This window comes from Schistocerca gregaria, chromosome 3 (assembly GCF_023897955.1).
Source record: "Schistocerca gregaria isolate iqSchGreg1 chromosome 3, iqSchGreg1.2, whole genome shotgun sequence".
Taxonomy (NCBI): domain Eukaryota; kingdom Metazoa; phylum Arthropoda; class Insecta; order Orthoptera; family Acrididae; genus Schistocerca; species Schistocerca gregaria.
This window is the reverse complement of record NC_064922.1, coordinates 640,673,055-640,700,314: the sequence shown is the minus strand read 5'-3', so window position 1 is coordinate 640,700,314 and position 27,260 is coordinate 640,673,055. Positions and strand designations below refer to the sequence as shown.

The window sequence follows — 27,260 nt, the reverse complement described above, 5'->3', positions numbered from 1 at the left end:
TACAGCGCACTTCCATATACACCGAAGGTTAATATTTTCTGAGTACAGAAAATACGGATAGCTCATAGGGCTGTAAAAATACCTAAGAATATTACTTGCAATCAAAGACCATCAAAATAACAGAACTTTTTGTTCACTAATTTAGTACTTACAAAACATATGAAAACTATGCAGTGACAGTAAGAACAAAATATGTAACAGCACAGTTCCCAATAGCATGCAGTGACTGGAGCTCTGACTGGTCCGACCGCATGTTACGTTTTGCCGAATGCAATACCTTCATATACCTGAAAATGGGATTTTAAAATCCCGTAACCAGTCGTGGTTTGAATGAATAATTTTTATAACTGAAGCGGGTCTCTCTAAATTAAGTACCTCAAAACTGAGCTAACCAGTGAACATTTTGAGTAAAAGCTTCTTTATTACAGGTACATGAGTCTTTGCATCACTATAATAATAAAAATTAATAGTTAACAAGAAACATTTGCGCTTTCTGACGTATTATTATTAAGGTCATATTCTATAAGTTTTAAATGCTAATTGACAATCACGAGAACAGACAAAGGATGTATGCTCTCCAGCTGACATAAATTATTCATAACTTAAATAAATTATTAGAATAAATTAATGGACTTGTAGCAAAAAGAAGTTGTAGCACAATGATATCTGCGCATTTTTTTGGCGTACTTTTAACTATCTTATCGTTACATTTGCGTCGTTGTGCCGTTGTTCGTTGTTGATATCTAAAATAAACACCAACAGAGCTAGTCTACACCTAACTACCCACCCAGCAATGCTTCTAATGACTTATTTCCTTTGAGTAAAAGAAAACCTTGAATGCTTATTTCTGGTGTTCACGATACACTAGGAGCTATGCTAGTCTTGGATGTCTTCCAAAGGTCACCTCACACCTAAGGAGCACAATATCACCAGATTATATCATCAATGGATTCAAGAAATGCTGCATGTTCATTGCCCTGGATGTTAGAGAGAAGCGTGACTAAAACGTTGGCAATGATTAAACTAAAGTCGGTAGTGAAATTATGTCCTTTATCAGTGAAGGCTATGATAAGAAAGATGATATTTCTTCGTGATTCGTCTACATTACTAGATAAAAAATTTCACAGTGGACAGTTTTTTCTCCACCTAAGTTTCTCTCTTACCCCTCCCCCCTCCACCTCAAAAGTAAGCGTGTTACTTATACTCGAGTGCTGATACTCGGGCCAGAATGGTCTTCAGTTCAGTAATACTTACAAACGACAGCAAAAGGCCAAGATTGGTCTGTATTTTGGGTGACAGTTGAGGGACACGGTTGTGTGATACGGCTTCACAGTGTACCATCACGTGGCAATCCCACATGACAGCACCTGGGAAAAACTGACTAGTGTCCTTGGACCGAATAAGGCATGAGTTAAGTTTGAGAATGCTCTGATGATTTGACCCATAACCCCATTACACTCCAAACAACACTGTAATAAGGAAAAAATATCGCTTTCCGTCAATGCTGTTTATGAAATAAACCATCCTAACAACAGTCTTAGTTTGTACTTATTCCGCCCAAAGATTGCAATACTGAAATCGAAAATTTCTACAAGAGCAGCATAAAGAAAGCCGCCTAATGACTTGAAAGAGAGACACCTCATGGATATGCAGTGTTTACGGGACCATTTTTGGTCAGTTATTCCTGAGATTGATCTACGAAACCGTGGGAAACTCTACCAACTTGCAGATTTTCAGTATAAGGATGACTTAGCCATAGGCAGGTGGCACATTGTCCGTTAGGTTCCTGTCCACTGTAGCATTCAAATTCCACACAGTATTCAGCGCTCTTTGTGTGTCCACATGTGGGACAGTGGTGCCTCCACCGTGCGCCGCTGCACCAGTAACGTCAGCAGCTGCCGTTGGAGCGCCGAGGTGTCTACCATTGCGGCGCCGGAGCACAATCTTCCTCCTGCGGCCGATGGCGGGCGCCGCCTCGTTCTCTTGCGGATGGAGACTGACAGGGAGCTGCTGGTGGTACGGTGGCAAGGTTGGGCCCAAACCCAGAGCCGGCTGGTGGTACTGCGGCAGGTTAGGGCCCAGAGCCAGGGCCGGCTGGTGGAACTGAGGCAGCGCCAGCCCGGCGGATTCCAGTAGGTCGCCGAACGTATGCTGCCGCAGGAGGCTGCCGTCGCTGTTGAGCCACTTCTTGAGCAGCAGAAGCGCCACCAGGCCCAACGACACTTTGCTGGCGATCACCGAGTTGAGGCCGAGGAACGTGAGGTTACCCAGCGCCAGCGGGATCAGGCCCAGCGTCTTCATCAGGATGGCCACCATCAGCGGCAGCAACAACTTGTCGTCGTGGCCGCGGCCTGCTGGTTTCACAAGAAAAAACGACAAAATTTGAAAAACGAAGACATGGGGCTGCGAAGCTGCAATACAACTTCACTTTATTCTGTGACTAATTTCGCAAGCGTTATCATCTTTAATCAGCGTAATTTCGGCACAAATTGAAGAGCGAAAAGCAAGTTCGGTGGGTGAAGCCACTTCTCCCGAAAGGTTGCAACAATCGCCGTACTGCAACACGAACTAACAATTTCCCTTGGTAATATTAGTACAAGGGCATTACATCGTGGTCAAAAGGCATGTTTCTGTGCATGACGTTTCATGTTAGACACATGCTCCCAGGTTGTAAAGACATCTTTGGCTTTCGAGCTCAACAAGCACAGGCAGCCGAACTGTTTATATGTAACAGTGGATCTGTCTGATGTTTTCTAAATGCACCATTACACTGCAAATTAACTGATTTCGTATAAGCATTAAAAACACAAGCTACCTGTGCAAACGTATCCTCCCGTGAGACAGTGGGTTTTTGAAGCCCAGCTGTAGTGGCTTTCACAGCCAAGAATCCAGACAAATCCAAATAGCTAGGTCAGAAGTTGAGCGAAACAGCTTTCTCCTGTATCCAAGCGGCTGTGTCTTCTGGCAAGTACTTCACTGTACTCCATCAATCCTCCGCCTACCAACTTGTGGTTTGCGATGGAGGATACTTCTCATATCACTATTTTTCCCCTTTTTCTGTTCCCTTTATGAATGATGCGTGGGAAAAACGACTGTCACTGTAGCTCTGTGTGACATCTAATTTTTCTAATTTTCTCGTGAGACATATCTGCCAGTAAGTAACATGTCGCCTGACTCTTCTTGGAACATAAGCTACCAAACGTTCTATAGTAAACTTCCCTGTGCTGTACAACGCCTCTCTTGTAGCGTCTGCCATTGAAGAGTGTTCACTATCTGTGTAAGCCTTTTTCACCGAGCAAACGCTCCGTTCTTCGTTGGATATCCTTTACGTGTTCTTTTAATACTACTTGTTGACAAAAAAATGCCTCTGAGCACTATGGGACTTAAACATCTTTGGTCATCAGTCCCCTAGAACTTAGAACAACTTAAACCTAACTAACCTAAGGACATCACACACAGCCATGCCCGAGGCAGGATTCGAACCTGCGACCGTATCGGTCGCGCGGTTCCAGACTGAAGCGCCTTTAACCGCTTGGCCACCTACTTGTTGACCTTGGTATCATTAGCGACCTCAACGTAATATGTTAAAATTGATTTTTTTTATTTCCTACATCGCTGGTTACATTAGACAATTAAAACATTATGACTAGTTTCGGTTGTGGATAACAAATACCTTCGCATCGTTCAAAACGCAAAAGCTGGTGCATATGCGTTGAGCAGTATCAGTACTGAACGTCATGCAAATACATGCATTCGTGTTAAAAACAACCAGACTAAGCCTAAGATATAAATTGATGTTAAAAGTATAAAAGCATCATCAAGGGCAAACCAGGTCCTAACCCATAATCTTGTGAAATACAGGTAAAAAGGGGGGAGGGGAAGTTGCATAAATAAAATGGCATCAACCGTTCATTATATGCATTTTTAAAACGGGTGACAGAATGAGAAAACTTTATTCAATTGCAATAAGAATTAAAATTGTTCTACACCCTGGTAGATAAGAGACTAATGCGTCGTAAGATATAAAGGGTCCCTGACTGATGAACAGCAGTGAAGAATCGATCAAACGAGTTTTTAGTAAGCATTTTCTTTCATGGCGAAATTATATTTGCTGAAGATTCATCCAGTGAGTCTTAATGTAGCATCTACTATTTGTTTTACGAGTACTCAATGTTGTGAATTATTTTCGTGGCCTTAGTTCGACGTACTGAATGTATATTTTCACTTGTAAATCTGCGATATTAGAATCTAGAAATTAATGGTAATTCTCAGTTGCTATGTTTTTCAGGGGTATTACCTTGTAATCATTCTGTTGATCTGCTTATATTCCCTTCTGGTTGCTCCATATTGCTCATATGACTTTCATACCATTAAATGTGATGGAGCTCGGAGATATTAAATATTTATTAAACTAATCTGATTAGGGCGATCGTGCCCTCTCTTCCATCGGACAAGTTTTTCAGTACCCTTTTTGATACCATAGTTAGCCAAGAAATAATTATTTTAATATGGTCAACAGTATTAAAATGGTTCAAGTGTGTCTGGTGTCGTTGTGAGTAAATATTACTGATTGGGAATTAATAAAGTTAATACTGGCTGTACTTGCACTACTGCTTCTGCTTCTGCCACTATGAACAATAATAACAATGTGCAGTCTTCTATAAACACCAATTTATTTGCCAAGATCGCTATGTTCAAATGGCTCTGAGCACTATGGGACTTAACATCTTTGGTCATCAGTCCCCTAGAACTTAGAACTACTTAATCCTAAGTAACCTAAGGACATCACACACATCCATACCCGAGGCAGGATTCGAACCTGCGATCATGGCGGTCGCGCGGTTCCAGACTGAAGCGCCTAGAACCGCTCGGCCATATGAGCCGGCCGATCGCTATGTTAACACAATTACTGGGTTACTAGTGAAACAGACTTCTTGGGTGTTTGTTATTTGCCTTTCTGGAATTTCTTTGACTGTCTCATGCCCTAAGCGACAATTCTGAATTGCCTGTTACTTCGCACGCAGTCTGTGGTCAGAGTAGTTGTGCCACTGGAAGATCAGCTTGTTTTGTCATCGCTGCTTGGCAGCGAGGAGCGCTGGAGTTCTGTCGTTAGACGAGTTGTGAGACGGACGCCGAGGACTCTTAGAAATGTAGACGTAAAGTTAAGTGCATCTGTGTTTCAGTGAAACGATTTGTGTTTGGACATTGTGAAACGTACGAGAAAGATTCGATTAGTGATATAGACTGAAATGAGATGTGATGAGATTACAAAAGCCTATGAAGAGAAATGGAGGTAATGTTTTTTATTTAGTTTCATTACAGTCACGCGTAGTTTAGAACCATTGTTGAATTAGACACCCACATCGAGGAACTTCAGATTTTTCGTTAAGGATTGAGTAATTTTCTCTATAATGTATATTTCATATGTATTAATTATTTGTCTAACATTTGAGAGAGTAAGAGCTTAATATCAGTGTTCCCCTTTGTGAATGTTAATGAGTGTTGTAACGTGAATTTCATGTACCTAATAATATATCAGATAATTGTAAAAAAATATTTGTTAAACAAATATTTCACCTAAGAGCACTGTCCGCATCGTCGAGCCAAGTCATTTTTTTAAAGAGTGTCTCGCTCAGTGATGTCTATAAAATAACTTACTTATTGTGTAGAGCATTGCAATAAGCTCTGAGCAAAAGTGGTTATAAATTTGCAGCTGGTGCACAGAGAGCAGCAAACACCGCGTTTTGAAGCAATTACATTAAGAAGTAAGATATTTTCATCTCAGGATCAGTTTCCTACGAAAATTATCAGTGCAGAGGGACCATTTCATGAATAGCATTATTACGCAGATCATTAACGCAGTGTCCACTTTGTTTCAGTAAAGAGATTAATAGTAAAGTTCAGGATTTAATCAGTTTGTACTTTCTGGAAAGATTATAAAACAGGGACAAATTCATGCTGTATTCTCGCAGGCAGATATACTTGGCTTTTCTCGCAGCTATAAATGCGCAAGTCACATAAATCTAAACAATACCAAAGATATAACCAACCTAGCCAGTCCGAGATCAAAATCACACATAAATTAATAGCGAAAGTCAATGTTTTGGCAAATAAATTGGGTTTCAAAAGAAGACTTCAACACACACAAAGGCAATTTGTTGGCAAATAAATTGGTTTTCAAAAGAAGACTTCAACACACACAAAAATTTAATTGTGAAAAATCGCAGGTCGCCTCCAGTACTGAATGATCATGTCAGGTAATAACAACAATAATAATAACAATAATCACTTATTTACCTTCTTTCTTTCCCAGACTCTCTGCCTATCTGCATAATCTCGCTTATATAATTCTGCCTTCTACCCAACAACCAGTGTAAGATGCAATAACCGTGTTGGTCAACGTAGCTTCGTTAGAAAATTTTATTTTTACTTGTGACATGAAGCCTCGCAGTCGCTTCACCTATGTTATAAAAGACACCACTATATACAATACATTGTATTACGTCTTTATCTGATATTCTGATTATTGGCCACGCCCGAAACACGTTAACAGAAAATTCCTGACAAGTAGATTCGTGTTAGTAGCGATCTAATGAGATGTTAAGAGTGAGCTCTGTTTGTGAGAAAATTCTGTCTGGCTTGCTACTTACAGATGACTGTTCAGGGGTTCCAGTTAGAATTTCACAGTGGTTCCAAGATCTAACACAGTCAGTACACATATATATTACGAGCTTCTGTGTGGGCTCTAATCTCTCTGATTTTATCCTCATGGTCTCTTCGCGAGATATACGTAGGAAGGAGCAATATACTGCTTGACTCTTCGGTGAAGGTATGTTCTCGAAACTTTAACAAAAGCCCGTACCGAGCTACTGAGCGTCTCTCCTGCAGAGTCTTCCACTGGAGTTTATCTATCATCTCCGTAACGCTTTCGCGATTATTAAATGATCCTGTAACGAAGCGCGCTGCTCTCCGTTGGATCTTCTCTATCTCTTCTATCAACCCTATCTGGTACGGATCCCACACTGCTGAGCAGCATCAAGCAGTGGGCGAACAAGCGTACCGTAAACTACTTCCTATGCTTTCGGACTGCATTTCCTTAGGATTCTTCCAATGAATCTCAGTCTGGCATCTGCTTTACCTACGATCAACTTTATAAGATCATTCCATTTTAAATCACTCCTAATGCGTACTGCCAGATAATTTATGGAATTAACTTCTTCCAGTTGCTGACCTGTTATTTTGTAGCTAAATGATAAGGGATCTATCTTTCTATGTATTCGCAGCACATTACACTTGTCTACATTGAGATTCAATTGCCATTCCCTGAACCATGCGTCAATTCGCTGAAGATCCTCCTGCATTTCAGTACAATTTTCCATTGTTACAACCTCTCGATACACCATAGCATCACCTGCAAAAAGTCTCAGTGAACTTCCGATGTCATCCACCAGGTCATTTTTGAATAGCAACGGTCCTATGACACTCCTGAAATCACTCTTACTTCGGAAGACTTCTCTCCATTGAGAATGACATGCTGCGTTCTGTTATCTAGGAACTCCTCAATCCAATCACACAATTGGTCTGATAGTCCATATGCTCTTACTTTGTTCACTAAACGATTGTGGGGAACAGTATCGAGCGCCTTGGGGAAGTCAAGAAACACGGCATCTACCTGTGAACCCGTGTCTATGGCCCTCTGAGTCTCGTGGACGAATAGCGCGAGCTGGGTTTCACACGATCGTCTTTTCCGAAGCCCATGCTGATTCCTACAGTGTAGATTTCTAGTCTCCATAAAAGTCATTATACTCGAACATAATTCGTGTTCCAAAATTCTACGACTGATAGACGTTAGAGATATAGGTCTATAGTTGTGCAGATGTGTTCGACGTCCCTTCTTGAAAACGGGGATGACCTGTGCCCTTTTCCAATCCTTTGGAACGCTACGCTCTTCTAGAGACCTACGGTACACCGCTGCAAAAAGGGGGACAAGTTCCTTCGCGTATTCTGTGTAAAATCGAACTGGTATCCCATCAGGTCCAGCGGCCTTTCCTCTTTTGAGCGATTTTAATTGTTTCTCTATCCCTCTGTCGTCTATTTCGATATCTACCATTTGGTCATCTGTGCGACAATCTAGAGAAGGAACTACAGTGCAGTCTTCCTCTGTGAAACAGCTTTGGAAAAAGACATTTAGTATTTCGGCCTTTAGTCTGTCATTCTCTGTTTCAGTACTATTTTGGTCAAAGAGTGTCTGGACATTTTGTTTTGATCCACCTACCGCTTTGACATAAGACCAAAAAGGAGTTTCTGCCAACTCAGTACATAGAACTTTATTTTCGAATTCATTGAACGCCTCTCGCAAAGCCCTCCTCACAGTACATTTCGCATCGGGTAAATTTTGTTTGTCTGCAAGGCTTAGGCTATGTTTATGTTTGCTGTGAAGTTCCCTTTGCTTCCGCAGCAGTTTTCTAACTCGGTTGTTGTACCACGGTGGCTCTTTTCCATCTCTGACGGTCGTGATCCCACATACTCATCTAATGCGTATTGTACGATGGTTTTGAACTTTGTCCACTGATCCTCAACACTATCTGTACTTGACACAAAACTTTTGTGTTGAGCCGTGAGGTACACTGTAATCTGCTTTTTGTCACTTTTGCTAAACAGATAAAGCTTCCTACCTTTTTTAATATTTCTATTTACGGCTGAAATCATCGATGCAGTAATTCCTTTATGATCGCTGATTCCCTGTTCTGCGTTAACTGTTTCAAATAGTTCGGGTCTGTTTGTCACCAGAAGGTCTAGTATGTTATCGCCACGGGTCGCTTCTCTGTTTAACTGTTCAAGGTAGTTTTCAGAAAAAGCACTTATAAAAATTTCACTAGATTCTTTGTCCCTGCCCCCCGTTATGAACGTTTGAGTCTCCCAGTCTATATCCGGCAAATTAAAATCTCCACCCAGAACTATATAACGTGGTGGGGAAATCTACTCGAAACATTTTCCAAATTATCCTTCAGGTGCTCAGCCACAACAGCTGCTGAGCCCGGGGGCCTATAGAGACATCCAATTACCATGTCTGAGCCTGCTTTAATCGTGACGTTCACCCAAATCATTTCACATTTCGGATCTCCGTCAGTTATGGAGATGTAAACAAGTGAGGTGAAATAAGTTCTCTAGTATTCACAAATTCGCCATACTTTGATGTCATCATGTGACTGGATCACCATAAACTGTGTCTCATATTCTTATTTGAAGATGCGCTGAAGAGGGGTCCATGATTTAACGAAGATGGTGTACACTCTATTGGTCACGCCTGACTATTTTCAAAAACTATTCTACTCTCTCTATTCTACAGGGCTACATTTCAGTCGAGAGAAACTATCAATAGGGCCTAGCTACATCGCTCACTGAGGGCAGTGTGTTCGAAACGCATATGTATCTTAAAAACAATGTGTCCTTTAGTACTGGTATCCTCGATGGATTGTAGGTCGTCGTCCACTCTGGAGAAGACCTCACCACATTCTCTGAATTGCAACGAAAACTGCGGTGTAAAGTTTCATCAGAAGTGAGGTAATTAGGGCCGCAGGATAAGTTGTGATAAGGTAAGGAAGGGGAAATCCTTCTCAAAGAAAAGAATATCTCTTTTTTTTTTTTAATCAGTTTAAAAAAATCATGGGAAGCCTACATCAGCATAGACAGAAAGGGGTCTAATGCCACTCTTTCGAAATGCAAGCCCTGTGTGATGATCGCTGTACTGTATCCCTCGTTATGACAGCTAAGTCCTCTTTGGTGTTTAGTACGGGCTGCATCATGCACGCTTTCTCGTTCACCGTTCAAACAAAATTCTAAAGACCTTTCATCAGTTTTCAGTCGTCATTAACGTAGAAGGTAACAAGGTTGTTCAGGGACTTGGTTACTGCACAGTTCTTTTTTCTCTGATATTCGACGTATATTCTGTGTATATGCACAACATACACTGTTGGCCATTAAAATTGTAAGTAAATGTTTGTATTTGCATATCGTTATGATTTCAGCGCAACCACATCAAGCATCAGGAAGGCCTATTCCTCATTCATAACTCGAATTTGAATGTTATTTGCTTGTGAGAAGATCAAGTTACGCCTCATGTAAGAAGGAAAATCTGCACCAACACTTGTCGAATTCAAAAGTGACAGGACCATCGACTGTCTAGATTGCGGTTTATCGGCCTGTAATATTGGTGCTTGTATTGGTCTGGATGCCAAGACTCTTACGAGAATATGGAACACATGGGTCAGGAACGCTGTACTCAGCTCCATGCTGGATCTCAACGGTCCTACGCAATACTGGACACAGGAGCGATACCACATCGTCTTTTCATACGAGATCCGCTTTTGTGTACAACATCACAGTGGACACATCCGAGCAAGGAAACGACGAGGAGAACGAACATGCCAGATGACATTCGTCACAGTTATATTGGCCCAGCACCTGGCTAGTAATTTGGATTTCTGGTGTATTATGACAAATGTCTGCGTGACGGTATGTTTCGACAGAGTAATGCAAGATGCTGTCCTGACTTATTTTGATACAGAAGGAGTACGACTGTTATATTTAGCCAGCGTATTCTGCAGCTTTCTCACCCACTGAAAAATTCAGACGTTTGGTTGCTGAAAGTCCAGTACACCTCCACTCGCCAGGGGCCATGATCGTTCAACTCTGGCACAGGGGTGACATACCCTTATCTGTCATGCAGGGTCAAATCCACTCGACTCTCTGATAAGTTTAAGCTACTGTTGCTACCAATTGTGGTGGCAGTGATTACTAAATTTTAGCTCCCATTTTGTTACCCCTCAAGGTGGTAAAAGTTTAATGACCAACGATGTAATTCCACAGCTGTATATTGATCTGTGTTTCTGCTACAAAAGCCGGCCGCGGTGGTCTCGCGGTTCTAGGCGCGCAGTCCGAAACCGTGCGACTGCTACGGTCGCAGGTTCGAATCCTGCCTCAGGCATGGATGGGTGTGATGTCCTTAGGTTACTTAGGTTTAAGTAGTTCTAAGTTCTAGGGGACTGATGACCACAGCAGTTGAGTCCCATAGTGCTCAGAGCCATTTGAACCATTTTTTTCTGCTACAAAACAAATGTTAAGTGAAGAAGACATTCTTTTGTGATAGCTGAACAATGCGAAACAGAGGTAAAGTAATATTTTGAAAATGTCAGTAATTAAACGTGATGTAATTCACACAAGGGTTTATATGGTTAGAATTTAATTTTTAAACGTTCTGAATTTATGAATTCCTAAATGTTATAATGGAGATCAGATCGTAGCAGTCCCCATCACTGATTTCTAAGACACATAACAGCAACTGCATCGACGTTTACTATAATAGTACTTTCTTAACAGATGGCCGCGCGGGGTAGCCGCGCGGTCTTAGGCGCCTTGCCACGGTCCGTGCAGCTCCCCCCGACGGAGATTCGAGTCCTCCCTCGGGCATGACTGTGTGTGTGATTCATAGCGTAAGTCAGTTTAAGTTAGAGTAAGTAGTGTGTAGGCTTAGGGGCTGATGACCTCAGCAGTTTCGTCCCATAAGACCTTACCACAAATTTCCAAATTTCCTTAGAAGATGTTTTAGTCAAAACGAAATTTAACTTACAGAAGTCCAGAGAGTGTTCATTTTTGGTCGTAGTTACCTTCAGCTCACCGACTTTCAAGGCGATAAGGTAGAGGACAAAGGCTGCTGTGGTATCCTTCGCTGCGGTCAGTTATTTATTTGTAAATAAGTTCCTCTTTAGCGCTTATAGTATATTTCCTTCATTACTTCCATACTGTGTCGTAACTACACGATATGAGAGTACGTGCGGGTAGAGGGTAGTGTTGTGTTACTGCTGTTCCCAAAAAAGAGACAGGATGAAATCTAGTGCAGAAATACAGTCTATTCCTCCCGTGTGGCTATAGGAAGACTGTCGCGGTAACTTTCGTATCTGATGAATGGTCATCTAATAACAATTCACGAGTTGCGACATAGTCGCAGCAAAAATAGCTGTGACCCAGGAAAGGTTTTACGTTTTTATTCCAACAATGCACCACAATTCCAAACAACAGGTAATTCATTTCTGACTTCTGTGAGATTCTTCAAGGCCTGAGTACGAACAACGTCCATACTGGTACAAGTCATCATTTCATGAGATACTGCTATCCGGGTTTTGAAATTTATCTGAAAAATCAGAGTTTAGTTTCTCGAATCTCCTTGTAATGACAAGCAGAGCTATAACTTACAATATTCATTCGTTGTACAATAATAATTTTAGACATTTGCAGTGTAATTATATGCAGAACACACAGTTTCTTGGAAGCGAATATCGTCGTTGTCCATTCCAACTCTAATCAGTCGTTTTTTTTTTAGGAAGACAAGATTTTACTTCCTAGTATTCTATGACTAGCTGAATAACATGTTCCAGTTCTAGCGACTAGTTTCTAAATTTCTTTTACCCCTTATCTCATGCCAAACTGATGTAGATCCTGATACTGATGAAGACCTCTACAACGACTTTTTGATGAAGTACACTAACTGACAAAATGTATCCGGACACCTGTTACTAGACGCAGACGTTAATATGGGATGTGTTCATCCTTCACATGTATGACGGCTTCTACTCTTTTGAAGACACTTCCAAGGGGTGTCGCAATGTCTGTGGAGGAGTGCCAGCCCATTCTTTGTTAAGAGCCAAAGCAGAGAAAATAATGATGTTGGACGTTGTGGTATGGAGCAATGTTGACGTTCTAACTCATCCCAGAAGTTTTCCACAGGGCTCAGGTCATCTCTCTGGGCAGGCCAGTGCTTTTCAATGATATCATTATTCACAAACCATCGCCTCACAGATGGTGCATTGTCATGTCGAGGCAAATAGCCATCGTCTCCCAGCTGTTCCACCACTGCAATGCTGTAAAATATATTCCCACTTCCAGTATTTAGCATTTTGTTAGACTCAATAAGGAGCCCAAGAAAATCACTCCCATATATAACATTACTCCTCCTTAACTCGCTGTTGGTACTACTCAAGGTGTCAGGTAATGTTCTCCAGGAATTCGCTGAACCAAATCCTTCCATTGGACTGTCACAAAGTATTGCGTAATTCATCACTCAGAATCACTCGTTTCCAGTCATTCACTGTGCAGTGTCTTCGTTCTTTATACCATCTCAACCATAATAAAATACTGGCTCACGAGGAGAAGCTTGGCAGTTGTATCTCATTCTTTTTCTACATTTACATGGAAACTCTGCAAATAATGCTTGGCAGAGGGTTCATCGAACCACCTTCACAATACTCTATCATTACAATCTCGTATATCGCGCGGAAAGAACACCTATACCTTTACGTGTGAGCTCTGATTTCCCTTACTTTATTATGGTGATCGTTTCTCCCTATGTAGGTCTGCGTCAACAAAATATTTTCGCATTCGGAGGAGAAAGTTGGTGACTGAAAAAAATAAAAAAAGCCTTTGTTTCAATGATGTCCACTCCAAATCCTGCATCTTTTCAGTGACATTCTCTGCCCTATTTCGCGATAATACAAAACGTGCTTCCCTTTGAACTTTTTCCGTGCACTCCGCCAACCCTATCTGGTGAGGATTCAACACCGCGCAGCAGTATTCTAAAAGAGGACGACAAGCGTTCTGTAGGCAGTCTCTTCAGTAGATCGGTTACATTTTCTAAGTGTCCTGCCGATAAAATGCAGTCTTTGGTTAACCTTTCCCACATTTTCTATGTGCTCCTTCAGTTTAAGTTGCTCGTAATTGTAATTCTTTGCCGCGCGGGAATAGCCGAGGGGACTAAGGCGCGCTGCAGTCATGGACTGTGCGGCTGATCACGGCGGAGGTTCGAGTCCTCCCTCGAGCATGGGTGTCTGTGTTTGTCGATAGGATAATTTAGGTTAAGTAGTGTGTAAGCTTAGGGAATTATGACCTTAGCAATTAAGTCCCATAAGATTTCACACACATCTGAACATCTCATCTCTCATTCTTAGGTATTTAGTTGAATTACGGCCTTCATATATGACTGATTTATCGTGTAGCCGAATATGGATGACCTCACATTTTTCGCCATTTAGGGTCAGGTGCCAATTTTAGAACGACACAGATATCTTTTCTAAATAGTTTTGCAATTTGTTTTGATCTTCCGATGACTTTGCTAGTCGATAAACGACAGCGTCATCTGAAAACAGCCTAAGACAGCTACTCGGATTGTCTCCGAAATCGTTTGTATAGATGCGGAACACTATCTTGGTGAACGCCAGGAATCACTTCCGTTTTACTCGATGACTTCCGTCAATTACTACGAACTGGACCAGTTTCCCTACGCACAGTCGTCGCCCTAGCAGGACTGCTGGTACCACTTTGGAAATCACGAGTGATTCCAATGATTACAGGCCACTTCTTACAATCACTTTCCACAATATCGTTCCTGCGCATCAGTATATGAAGTCTACCTGGCCATCGTTCAGTTGTGCTCCTTTCTTCTTGTTTTCACATCACCAATTGTCGACTTACGCAGTTTTAGAAGGGCTGAAATGTCCTTGAGTAGTCCACGTTCGAAGACAGTGAGCTCTCCTGACAGATCCGTTCTGCTGCTGGAACGTCTCCCTCATCGCGTTCCCTTACGTCCTGGGTGTTCACCTCTTGTGACGTCTAATTATCAATTCCCCAATACAGAGTGGTGTCGGTATATTTTTGATTAGGCATTGTAGACATTAAGCGTCACCCACCAGTGTCGGTGGTGTTAGAGGAGGAGAGGTACTGCACGGCGGCGCGCAGGAGCACCGCGTCGACCTCGAGGTGGGCGGAGACGTCGTCGCTGCGGGCGGCGGCGGGAAAGTGTTGCGCGTGCAGCTGCAGCGCGACGCACGCCCACAGGTCCTCCCGCAGGCAGTGTGACAGCAGGTGCGCGCCCAGGCCGCGGTGGAACAGCGCCGCCTGCTCGTCGGCTGCCAGCAGTGGCTGCGCGCACCACGCTGCCAAACACAGCCGCAGCAGTGCCGCGGGGCCCACTGTGCGCATCTCGCCCGTTAGTGGTGTACGACTAGAGTGTTCCCTCCTCGGAATGCCTGGTAATAAATAATGTGTAAGAAACCTCATGCATATAGCTGGGGTCTTGGTAATTAAACCAGCTGTAACGTACGGCGTATCAAAATTTTCAGGACGTTAATTGCCAGCAGAGTGTGGAATAACTTTACAAAAATCGGAATATCTCTACAATTAAAGTCAAGCAAACAAGTAATTCATACATAATTTGAATGAAATATGTTTTGCTAAGACTAAGCACAAGTGTATTAATTTAATCTGCATTAAGCTAAAGTATACAAGGTGAGAAGTATTTAAACCGACAAACTCTGGGAGGTTGTAGGAGACATCAAAACAAATATTTTTCCCTAAAGTCATTTTTTCCTATGAGGAGTATTTAAACCGGTAGAGGAAGATTTCTCTGGCGGGAAATTAATTAAACCAACAAACACTTTTCCTTTTTTTTATGACCAAGAGACAACAACTAGGTAGCAGTTACGGCCCAATTAAACAGTCCCCAACAACACCAACCCACACATCAACGAAGAACCGCACTTTATGAGCGCTAGTAACTGCGGCGTGTGGGTTATTCCCACTCAAAACATGCGAATTGCGCATGTTAAAGACTCCATCACCCCCGAACGTTGCTTCATCGGTAAACAACACAGAGGATGGAAATGTTGGATGCATTTCATACTCTTCCAGATACCACTGCGAAAACTGTGGTCTGTATGGATAATCAACTGGTGCCAGGTTGTGGACATGCTGTAAGTGAAATGAACGTGACAATTGCTCTCGAAGGACTGTTCTTACATTCGTCTGATTCGTCCCCATGTTACGTCCAGTTGCACGAGTGCTGATTGAAGGATCCCGCTCCACATGCTGCAAGACAGCTTCCTCAACGTGCAGCATTCATACCGTGCGTCGGCGTCCCTGTCCAGATAATCTGCAAAATTACCCGGTCTCATGCAGACGTTGGTACACAGCAGCAGAGGTATTATGATGTTGGCCGGCCACGGTGGTCTCGCGGTTCTAGGCGCGCAGTCCGGAACCGTGCGACTGCTACGGGATGCGGGATACGGCGTTTAGGATATTGTTGTTGATAAACCCGCTGTGCAACTCGTCAGTTGTGGTGCGCCACGTAGTACGCACCAACCATATCAGTGTACTCACTCCAGGTGTATCGCTACATTAGTAAACAGAGACAAAACACTACAGCACTGGTGGACAGCAGTTGCCTACAACTGAAGAGCGTAATACGCCCTCTAACAACTGAAGATCATAATACCGCCTGTAACAACTGAAGAGCGTGATACGGCCTCCACCGGTTTAAATAATCCTCATAGGAAAAAATGACATTAGGTAAAAATATTTGTTTTGATGTCCCTTACAACGTCCCCGAGTTTGTCGGTATAAATACTTTTCACCCTGTATAGGTACAGAAAAGGTAACTCCAAGGAAACCATGGGTATCACAAGGACTACTTCAGTTAAACGACGAAAGAAGGAAGTTTAACATGTTCAAGGAAATGCAGGAATACAGAAAAACAAGTCGCTGAAGAACGAAATACACTGAAACGCCAAAGAAACTGCTATAGGTATGCATATTCAAATACAGAGATATGAAAACAGGCAGAAAACGGCGCTGCTGTCGGCAACGCCTGTATAAGACAACAAGTGTCTTGTCAGTTCTTATATCGGCTACTGCTGCTACAATGGCAGGTTATCAAGATTTAAGTGTGTTTGAATCTGGTGTTATAGTCGGTGCATGAGCAATGGGACAGAGCATCTCCGATGTAGCGATGAAGTGAGTATTTTCCTGTACCACCATTTCTCGAGTGTACCGTGAATATCAGGAATCCGGTAATACATCAAATCTCGGACATGGCTGTTACCAGAAAAAGATCCAGCAAGAACGAAACCAATGACGACTGAAGAGAATCGTCCAACGTGATTTAAGTGCGCCCTTCCTCAAATTTCTACAGATTTCAGTGCTGGGACATCAGCAAGTGCCACATGCGAACCGTTAAACGAAACATCGACGATATGGGTTTTCGTAGCCAAAGGCACACTCATGTGCGCTTGATGACTACCTGACACAAAGCTTTACTCCTCGTCTGGGCCCGTCAACACCTATATCGGACTGTTGATGACTGAAAACACGTTGCGTGGTCGTTTAAAATTGTATCGAGAGGATGGACGTGTACAGGGAAGGAGACAGCGTCATGAACACATGGATCCTGCATGTCAGCAGGGGACTGTTCAGCTGGTGGTGGCTCTGTAATGGTGTGGGGCGTGTGCAGTTGGAGTGATATGGGACTCCTGATACGTCTAGATACGACTGTGACAGGTGACACGAACGTAAGCATCCTGTTTGATCACCTGCATCCATTCATGCCCATTGTGCATTCCGACGGACTTGGATAATTCCAGCAGGACAGTGCGACACTCCACACGCCCAAAATTGCTACAGAGTGTCTCCAGAAACACACTTTTGAGCTTAAACGCTTCCGCTGGCCACAAAACTCCCTAGACATGAACATTATTGAGCGTATCTGGGATGCCCTGCAACGTTCTGTTCAGAAGAGATTTCCACCCCCTTGTTCTCTTACGGATTTATGGACAGCCCTGCAGAATTTATGGTGTCAATTCCCTCCAGCACTACTTCAGACATTAGTTGAGTGCATGCTACGTCGTGATGTGGCACTTTCCCTGCCCGTGGGTGCCCTACACGATACTAGGCAGGTGTACCAGCTTCTTTCGCTCTTCAGTGTAAAGAAATGATTGTCGGAAAGGAAAAGTCAAAAGGAAAGCCAAAACAACCTTCGGTGAAATTAAAAGAAATGGTGCTAGTATTAAGAGTGCAACGAGAATTGCACTGTTAAATGTAGAGGAGAAAGCGGACAGATGGAAAGAGCATATTGACGGCGTCTTTGAGGAGAAGATTGATGTGATAGAAGGAAAAACAGGAGTCGATTTACAAGAGATGGGGGATCCATTATTAGAATCAGAATATAAGAGAACACTGGAGGACACAAATTCAAATAAAGCAGAAGGGGTAGATCACATTCCACCAGAATTTATGAAGTCGTTGGGGGCGGGGGGAGTGGCAGCAAAACTACTATTCAGCCTGGTATGTAGACTTTGTGAGTATAGCGGCATACCATCTGACATTCGGAAAAATATCATCCACACAATTACGAAGACGCAAGAGTTGATAAAGGTGAGAATTGTCGCACATTCAGTTATTCAAGTTGATGACAAGAATACGTGAGACTGCTACGGTCGCAGGTTCGAATCCTGCTTCGGGCATGGATGTGTGTGATGTCCTTAGGTTAGTTAGGTTTAAGTAGTTCTAAGTTCTAGGGGACTAATGACCACAGCAGTTGAGTCCCATAGTGCTCAGAGCCATTTTTTGACAAGAATAATATACCTAAGAATGGAAAAGAAAATTGTGGATGTGTTAGATAACTATCAGTTTGGGTTTTGGAAAGGTAAAGGCACTAGAGAGGCAGTTCTGACGTTGCGGTTGAAAATGAATGCAGGACTAAAGAAAAATCAAGACAGATTGATAGGCTTTGTCGATCTGGAAAAAGCGATAGACAATGTACAATGGTGCATGATGTTCGAAATTCTGAGAAAAGTCAAGGTAAGCTATAGGGAAAGACGGCTAATATACAATATGTGCAAGAGACAAGAGGGAATAATAAAAATGGACGACCAAGAATGAAGTGCTCAGATTAAGAAAGGTGTAAGACAGAGATGTAATCGTTCGCCTCTCCTGTTCAAACTGTACGTCGAAGAAGCAGTGATGGAAATAAAAGAAAGATTCAGGGGGGGAATTAGAATTCAGAGTGAAAGGAAATCAATTGTATGATTCGCTGATGATATTCCTATCCTGACTGAAAATGAAGGCTGAATGGAATGAACAGTCTAATGAGTATAGATTATGGATTTATAGTAAATCAAATAAATATGAAAGTAATGAGAAATAGGAGAAATGTGAGCAGCCAGAAACTTAACATCAGGACTGATGGTCACGAAGTAGATGAAGTTAAGGCATCCTGCTACCTAGGGAGTAAAATTATCAGTGACGGACGGGCTAAGGAGGACATCGAAGGCAGATTAGCACTTGCAAAAAGGGCATTCCTAGACAGGAGAAGTGTAGTAGTAACAAAGATAGGCCATAATTTAAGGAAGAAATTTCTGAGAACGTACGTTCGGAGCTTAGTGCAACATGGACTGCTGGAAAACTGGAACAGAAGAGAATGGAAACATTTGACATGTGATGCTACCAACAAATGATGAAAATTGGGTGGACTGATAAAGTAAGGGATGAGGAGGTTCTGTGCAGAATCAGAGAGGAAAGGAATATGTGGAAAACACTGATAAGGAGAAGGGACAGGATGATAGGACATCTGCTAAGACATGAGGGAATGACTTCCATGGTACTAGAGGGCAAAAACTGTAGAGGAAGACAGAGATTGGAATACGTCAAGGAAATAATTGAGGACGTAGGTTGCAAGTGCTACACTGAGATGAAGAGTTTAGCACAGGAAAGGAATTTCTGCCGGGCTGCATTCAACCAGTCAGAATACTGATGACTTAAAAAAAAACAACGGCTGAAGTTGGGACCAATATAACTAAGCTTCGTTCTTATGAACACTAGACCGCAGTTGATAGCATAAATAAGGAAAACGATCCAGTACACCATATCATCAAAGAAATTTGTTTCAGACGACTAGTTTCGGCGCATCAATAACACTATATTCTGGTCCACTATAAACCAAAACTTTCATCACTCGCCGCATATATGGTAGAATTGATATAATATTGGTTGTTGTGGATTGTTTACATTGGGAGGCTATACACTGTAACGTGTTGCCAGCCGCATTCTGTGCTCAGTCACTGTCAGTAGTGATGTTATAGAGAACACACTCCTGATGTATGAAATTCAGGACCCTATATGGGTTCAACAGTAAATGGACTAAGTAATGATACTACTCTTCTCGTTTGTGGTGGAAGATAGCATAAGTGTTGCGCCGAAACAAGTCTTTTGAAATAAACAGTGGTGTTTCGTTTTCTTTACTTAACGAAATATAGTACATTTTACCAAAGCCTAGTTTTCTGTTTGTAAGGCATTGCTCTCTACCTACATAAGCTTAGAAGCAGTTAACCTTCTCGCTCACTACACACACGCATAGAGGAAACTTCGGTGTTGAAATTCAACTTTCATGCCGTGAAGGCATGTTTCTTTTATCATTAGTCTCAGCAAGCTGTATACTATTTACATCATCCACATGTTGTCCAACTGATATCCTCTGGATAAAAGTTAAGGACGACTTGTTGTCCCAAGGATGTTTTCTTCAAGTCAGTGTTGTTTCTTTGCCATTTCTGCTGAGAACCTCTTCATTTCTTACTTTATCAGAAAACTTAATTTTCAGCACATCTCCGATATTTTGGTTCTCTTCTTTTCCTGTTTATCTTAGAGTCCCCCATCAACTTCCATTCAGCGCTGTACTCCAGAGATACAGTGTCAGAAACTTTTTTTCTCAAATTAAACCCTGTATGAAACAGTAGTACGTATATTTTGCCTAGAATGCTCTCATTTCCTGTTCTAGCTTGCTTCTTGTGTCCTCCTTGCTTCTTCTGGCATGTTTCTTTTTGGTTCGAACCCCACATATTCCTTTCTATCCTGGATTTCCAGTTCTAAACCTTTCTTTTGTTTTTCTCCAATGCTTCTTTGAAGTACCACTGCCTTACTCTTACTCCTCTCTCAATCCGAGTACCTCTCTTTTGTTTTTCCATTCTTGTTGTTCCCTCTTAGATTCGCAGTGGATTGTATTCTAACCGTCTTTCGCTATACGTTACACTAAGGATTTCAAATATTTTGCACCATTTTACCTCAAATAAAACTTTTTCTACGCCAAGAAATATAATAAAAGCAGCGAGGTTTTCCTCAAGTCGTCATTCCAGTAACAAATGCACCCTGAGAACTGCGTCTTTGGTGGTTTCATCGTCCCTTAAAATCTGCGGGAGTGTGCAGTTAATATTCTTCTGAAAATCCATTAGTACATCTGCAGTCTCATAGGTGCACAACTTGGAGTAGTTATTTTAGAAAGTGGAAAACGAATGATATTTAACACTTATGGTTGGTTTATGTAGCGATGCCGCTATTTTTGATGCTAATGAATAATAAGTACTCTTACAGCTGTTGAAAATGGACTGCGGGCGCTACGCCAGGCGACACAAAACACCGTTGCATTAGACGCAGCAATACCACCGACCGGATAGTGGCCATCTCTCGCAGTATCCCCGAACTAGCAAAGGCGAGATAGTTGCCACACCTACTGGCCACCGCGTTGCTTCGGCGTATGGGTGAAGGCCGGCAGATCGGTCCAAAAAGTGAGAACTTAAACAGTTAAAATCCCCATCATTTCTAGCTAAAGTATGCACAGACTGGCAGCACCTATGACGATCCACGCTGCATGACGGGGAGACATGTTGTTGCAAGCTGCCACCACGACACTTGAGCTCCATCACGGACGAGCCGAAAACAGAGACTATGTCCATCCCCAGGAATTTGGTGCCTTCCAGTTCATGAGCGACCTCGGGCTCGCTTCATCTACACTGGCATCTTGGAGGGCAGCAATTTACGGCCGGGATGGTGACCTCCCAAATTCCTATACTTGGGCAGGCAAATTGTCGCTCCACGCTCCTCTCGCAGAATGTGCTCCAACGTTTGAGACTGTCCTCCACTAAGAGATCCACAGAACACTTCTGCATTTGCTGATTCCTCTTGCTCTGAATTATAGAACCACAACGAGCTAACGCACATGCTACCCTGGGCGTCTCATGTCAACAGTCCTACTCTTGAGGACAATGGGAAATACAGGCTACACAACGAGCGTATGACGTCACACTATTTGCCTTGTCCGACATACGTCACAAATCCTCAGCCGTGTCTGGGGCCACTTGGAAATCAGTATCTCAAGAGAAAGATATCCACTAAGTTCCTTAACATTATCAGTGTACACAAATGCACAACTTTTTTTTTTGTTGAGTCATCTGTCTTCTGACTGGTTTGATGCAGCCCACCAAGAATCCCTCTCCCGTGACAACCCGTTCATGTCAGAATAGTACTTGCAACCTACATCCTCAATTATTTGCTGGCCGTATTCCAATCTCTGTCTTTCTTTACAGTTTTTGCCTTCTACAGCTCCCCCTAATACCACGGAAGTCGTTCAATGATGTCTTAACAGATGTCCTATCATCCTGTCCCTTTTCCTTGTCAGTCTTTTGCACATATTCGTTTCCTCTCTGATTCTGCTCAGGAAATGATGGAAATAAAAGAAAGGTTCAGGAGTGGAATTAAAATTCAAGGTGAAAGGCTATCAATGACACGATTCGCTGATGACCTTGCTATCCTGAGTGGAAGTGAAGAAGAATTACGTGATGTGCTGAACGGAATGAACAATCTAATCAGTACACAGTATGGACTGAGAGTAAATCGAAGAAAGACAAAGGTAATGAGAAGTAGTAGAAATGAGAACAACGAGAAACTTAACATCAGGATTGATGGTCATGAAGTAGATGAAGTTAAGATATTCTGCTACCTAGGCAGTAAAATAACCACTGCCGGACGGAGCAAGGAGAACATAAAAAGCAGATTAGCTATGGCAAAAAAGGGCATTCCTGGCCAAGAGATATTTACTAACATCAAATGTCGGTCTTAATTTGAGGAAGAAATTCCTGACAGTGTACGTCTGAAGTATAGCATTGTATGGTAGTGAAACATGGATTGCGGGAAAACCGGAACAGAAGAGAATCGAAGCATTTGAGATGTGGTGCTACAGACGAATGTTGAAAATTGATAAGACTGATAAGGTGAGGAATGAGGAGATTCTACGCAGAATCGGAGGTGAAAAGCAGAATGTGGCAAACACTGATAAGGAGAAGGGACAGGACATCTGTTAAGACATGAAGGAACGACTTCCATGATACTAGAGGGATCTGTAGAGGGCAAAAACTGTAAAGAAAGACAGAGATTGGAATACAGTCAGCAAATAATTGAGGACGTAGGTTGCAAGTGCTACTCTGACATGAACAGGTTGTCACGAGTGACTGATGACCCAAAAAAAGTAATAATGACTGCAGACTAGATAAGGGCAGGTACCTGTCAACAGGTAGAGGACGTGAGGTCGGACCATGTTTAAACACAACCGGAAAGTATGTCTGTGTTCCACTCGATCATCCACCCCTATTATTATTCTGCTGAAGGCTGCAGATAGCTCGTTCTAATAAATGTTGTTTTTGTTGGCCTTTTCCTCCCATTCAATTTATCTCATGCGATGCTTCGATAAGACCTCGAAAGCATGGTATAATCTCTTTGCCTGCATAGCTAGGCAACCTCCCCGTTTTTATCCCGCCAGGTGGCATGCACGCTCTCCGCCACCGACTTCACAGCATGTTAATGGCGTTGATATGAGGCTGCTCAGAGTGATTTACTAGCGATAACAGCAGGATCGCTGTCAAAGGAGAAGTGTTGTCAGTCACATGACACGTAGATGCTACGAGGTATTGTCGAGGATTTTGTGTTCAACCAGTTTACGTGCCCAAGAAGAATGTCGCGCGGATTTTGTGAAAACGGTCCAGGAACTTTTTCCGCTGTTTGTGTCCACAGAATTCAGGTGCAAAGTGGCGTTAGTTAGCTGTAACCACCGGCACTTGTTCAATGTAATTGGAGAGCATGTTAGTATGCGGACTGTATGGACAGCTATTCAGATTTGCTTACTGTGCTGTGGGGTGCTTTGTACCATGGGTGTTAATTGTTTTAAGTTTGAGTTTACCCCGATTTTATTTAAAGCGTTTACCGGCTACAACTTGATTAACATAAAACGCTAAAATTGTTTATGCCATAGTTATTCGGATTGGGTTGTTTAGTCCCTGTTTATCGGATTTGAGCTCTCTTGGTAATTCATTAATACTATTTGTGCTTCTTGTATGTTATTTATTTTGTACTCAGGATCAATGGAAGTTCAGTTTTATTACCTCTTATTTAGTTCAAGCCATTTAGGGGTTGTTGTTTAAATTTTATTTATACATTGATTAATGGAACTCGCCTGAGTTATCACAACTTAAAATCAAGCTGCACACGTTGGTACGTTCTCAGTTTCTAAAAACCTTGTAGTTTGAAGGTATGACTTTTAGTGCCACGAAATCGGTAGTGATACAATAATAAAGGCCTGAATACAACTGAAGAGTTTCTTAATACCGAAGATGACATTCTCAGTTGGCTGAGATATTTATCTACATAATTCCATGTTCAGGTATTTTGTTCCGAGTCTCGGGCTCTTTGAGGAAACAACCACTCCTAGCTTTGACTGGGTTTTGTGATCTGGTGTGCTTACAAGTGTTAATATGTTAACTAAGAGGTTATTGATGCTGGATGTATTATAGTGGAACATTGTAACTGAATGTTTTCTCCTTGTTCTACTAAAACCAGCAATCATACTGCGTTTTATTGAATTTATTTTGAGACGGAACCATCTGAGTTAGGTGAAGCTCTACGTAAAAATACGATTTCATATCTGAAATTAATATCGATTAAATCTGCAATACTAAATATTAATTGTTGTTTCTTTGCGCTTCTAAAGAATTGCTTTCATTTGAGATTGTCAATTTTCACTTGTTTAAAAAATCTTAACAGTTTGTTGACTAAAAGAAATATTCCACGCTCCGTGTCCGACAGTACAAGAGGTATGCATGGTCTTGATTTACCTGTGGTTGTTTCTTCGCGTTTCCACACCACAGTATTGCACCAGCAGTTGAGTTTGTAGATTTAGGAGGGTTGCAAAATCGCTGATAGATATGTTAGTCAGGTGATATCCGATGACTAATTCGCATTCGAAGTCAATGAGCTCTTATGACTGACCCAGTCTGCTGTCGTTGCTTCTCTGCTGACAATGCTTTCTTCTATACTGGCGATCCTACCTCTCCTGACATCTAGTGGTCAATTCAGCATTACATAGTGGTGTCTGGATAATTTTTAATCAGCAAATTCATAAGCTGACACACACCATATGTGTCGCCGAAATCAATTTGCAGTGGGCGCCCTACTTGCGATACATAAAACACACACACATACACTCATCAGAAAAGGATAAAAGCCTCCTGAACAAGACTACTAAAGACAGTACAACCCCTTTGTGATATCATGTTGAATTCTGCAAAGAAGTTGTAGCATAGGAACCTTTTAAAATTATAGTACATGTAACAACAGCTTGTTGTCAACATGTAAATGGTCTTTATTGTAGTTGGAAAGCACTACAAGTTATTTCAAGATTTCTGTGCTTGGTCTTGATTAGTAGGGATTACTACCCGACATGATTCCTCAGAACATTTTAAAGAGCATGGCATTCCTCGTAGGGACATCCTGTCTGAGAATATTCTGCCATTGTGGCGCCTGCTGCAAGTCTTTCTGTTTGATGCCAATTAGGCGACATGGGTGACGATGAAGAAGACATGGAGTGATGAGGACAACACAGACATTCAGTTCGCGATTGAAGAAACTCTCAATCCCGGCTGGAAATCGAAACCGGGAATATGCGAACCAGAGGCAAGGTTGCTAACCACTAGAGCACGAGTTGAGGCATTACATAAATAGATGCATAAGACGCTAGTGGAAGCAAAAAAATCTCTAGTGTGGCAGTTACAGAATAATTAGGCCCTACGTAAAACATTATCTACAAAAATAAAATTAATTTCAATCCAATCTCACAGCACACCATAGCACACAGGAGTTTAGTTGCAAATATTGAAAAAGAATTTAGATTTGTGTCTTGCTATTCACAATCACTGGCTGATTTGCCTTAGTGCGAGTTACTATAACCTATGTGCTCGAGCTGTGTCTATCTGAGCCGAATAGATAACCAACAAGACGTTACACATAGAGTAGCAAATAAACACTTTTTTAATCGCGTTAATTTATTAATATAATTTGTGAAATATACGATCATATCAGGGTTCTTATCTAGTTCGGGCGTCCAATACAGCAACCGGCTATGGATATTTTTGGAATAAAGAACTGTTTCAGTCGCAAATACTTTATTTATTAATAAGAGTTACGCGTTTCGCCCTTGTAAGCCATCAAGATTATTTAAAAATGTAGTAGGATAAGCTTCATCCGTCAACTTTTGCCGAAGAGCATTAAATAAGTATCAGAAGCCCTGGATATAACATCCGGCCGTCAAATGTCTCATCAAATCCGTAAAGGATCTTACATGGTGATTGAGGATCGGGTATTATATCCAGTCGCTTCTTACTCTTATTTAATGCCCTTCAGCGGCAGTTGACGGATGAAGCTAATACTATCACATTTTTACACAATCTGATGATGTCTTACAAAAGGTAAAACGGGTAATTCTTATTAATAAATACAAGTTTGAAATCGAGATTGTTTTATTAAAAAAAATGATCTTATTTGTTCAGTCGTTAGAATTTTAGCTTTGACAATCATCACTTGTGTGAGGCGTTCGTTTGAGAAAATGAATTATTCATCTAAAAAAGCGATAACCCGTATATTGTGTGCACGTTCTCAGAACGTATCCTCTTAATTGCCCTATTATCCTGGGACGGTAGATCCTACGGTGGACAGTTAACGGAGTGAGTCGGCGGAAACTGATCACTTTCGTTGTTTACTCACCGCCCGTTATCAGATGGGGAATCTGACGTGGCTCTGTCTTCACCCGCAGGATTGCCGTCTCCAGACGCCGCGAGACCAAGGTGTCGTCGGCGCGTCCGCCCCCCAGCATTAAGTACCTCCCCCTCCACGCGGCAGGCAAGACGCTCCGCCGCCCAAGCACGCAGCACATTAAGAGCCTCCCGCAGCACGACCTAGCCTCTGCACTGGGCCTTGGGTACGCTTTCCCACGTACCTTTTTCATATCTGTCCTCCATGTAACCGTTTCTTAGTTTCTAGAAAAGAGTACGCTGTCAAAATATAGTAAAAACTTCATGGTGCTTAACACATATCCTACATCGAAGGCCACGTGCTACAAGAGAGGTGGCTCTTTGTATGCTATAAACATTTCGTCTTGTGGATTACGGCAATTATGGCTTTGTTCCTTTTCCCCAGTTTGTTTTTCTACTCTTTCTGGTACTTCACTCATTCTCACAATATCTTGTTTGAGTGTTGGTATTTTCAGTTGCACTGTGTAGGTTTTTGAA

The 27,260-nt window shown here is 42.1% G+C and overlaps 1 protein-coding gene across 1 annotated transcript; it reads right to left on the bottom strand.

The window, feature by feature from the left end:
* Positions 1-469: 469 nt before the first annotated feature.
* Positions 470-26,802, bottom strand: LOC126354313 (uncharacterized). The gene is made up of 3 exons (XM_050003867.1): positions 26,737-26,802; positions 14,739-15,077; positions 470-2,351 (listed from the first exon to the last, which is right to left on the bottom strand). The coding sequence occupies exons 2-3, from the start codon at positions 15,028-15,030 to the stop codon at positions 1,750-1,752; spliced, it is 894 nt and encodes a 297-aa protein (XP_049859824.1). The 5' UTR covers positions 15,031-15,077; positions 26,737-26,802; the 3' UTR covers positions 470-1,749.
* Positions 26,803-27,260: the final 458 nt, after the last annotated feature.

Bases quoted from the DNA above. Each gene is read 5' to 3' on its own strand.
- LOC126354313 (XM_050003867.1), bottom strand. From the start codon at position 15,030: ATGCGCACAGTGGGCCCCGCGGCACTGCTGCGGCTGTGTTTGGCAGCG. The intron at 2,352-14,738 runs GTGGGTGACGCT...TGAAACCAGCAG, and splicing joins CTCTAACACCACCGACACTG to GCCGCGGCCACGACGACAAG.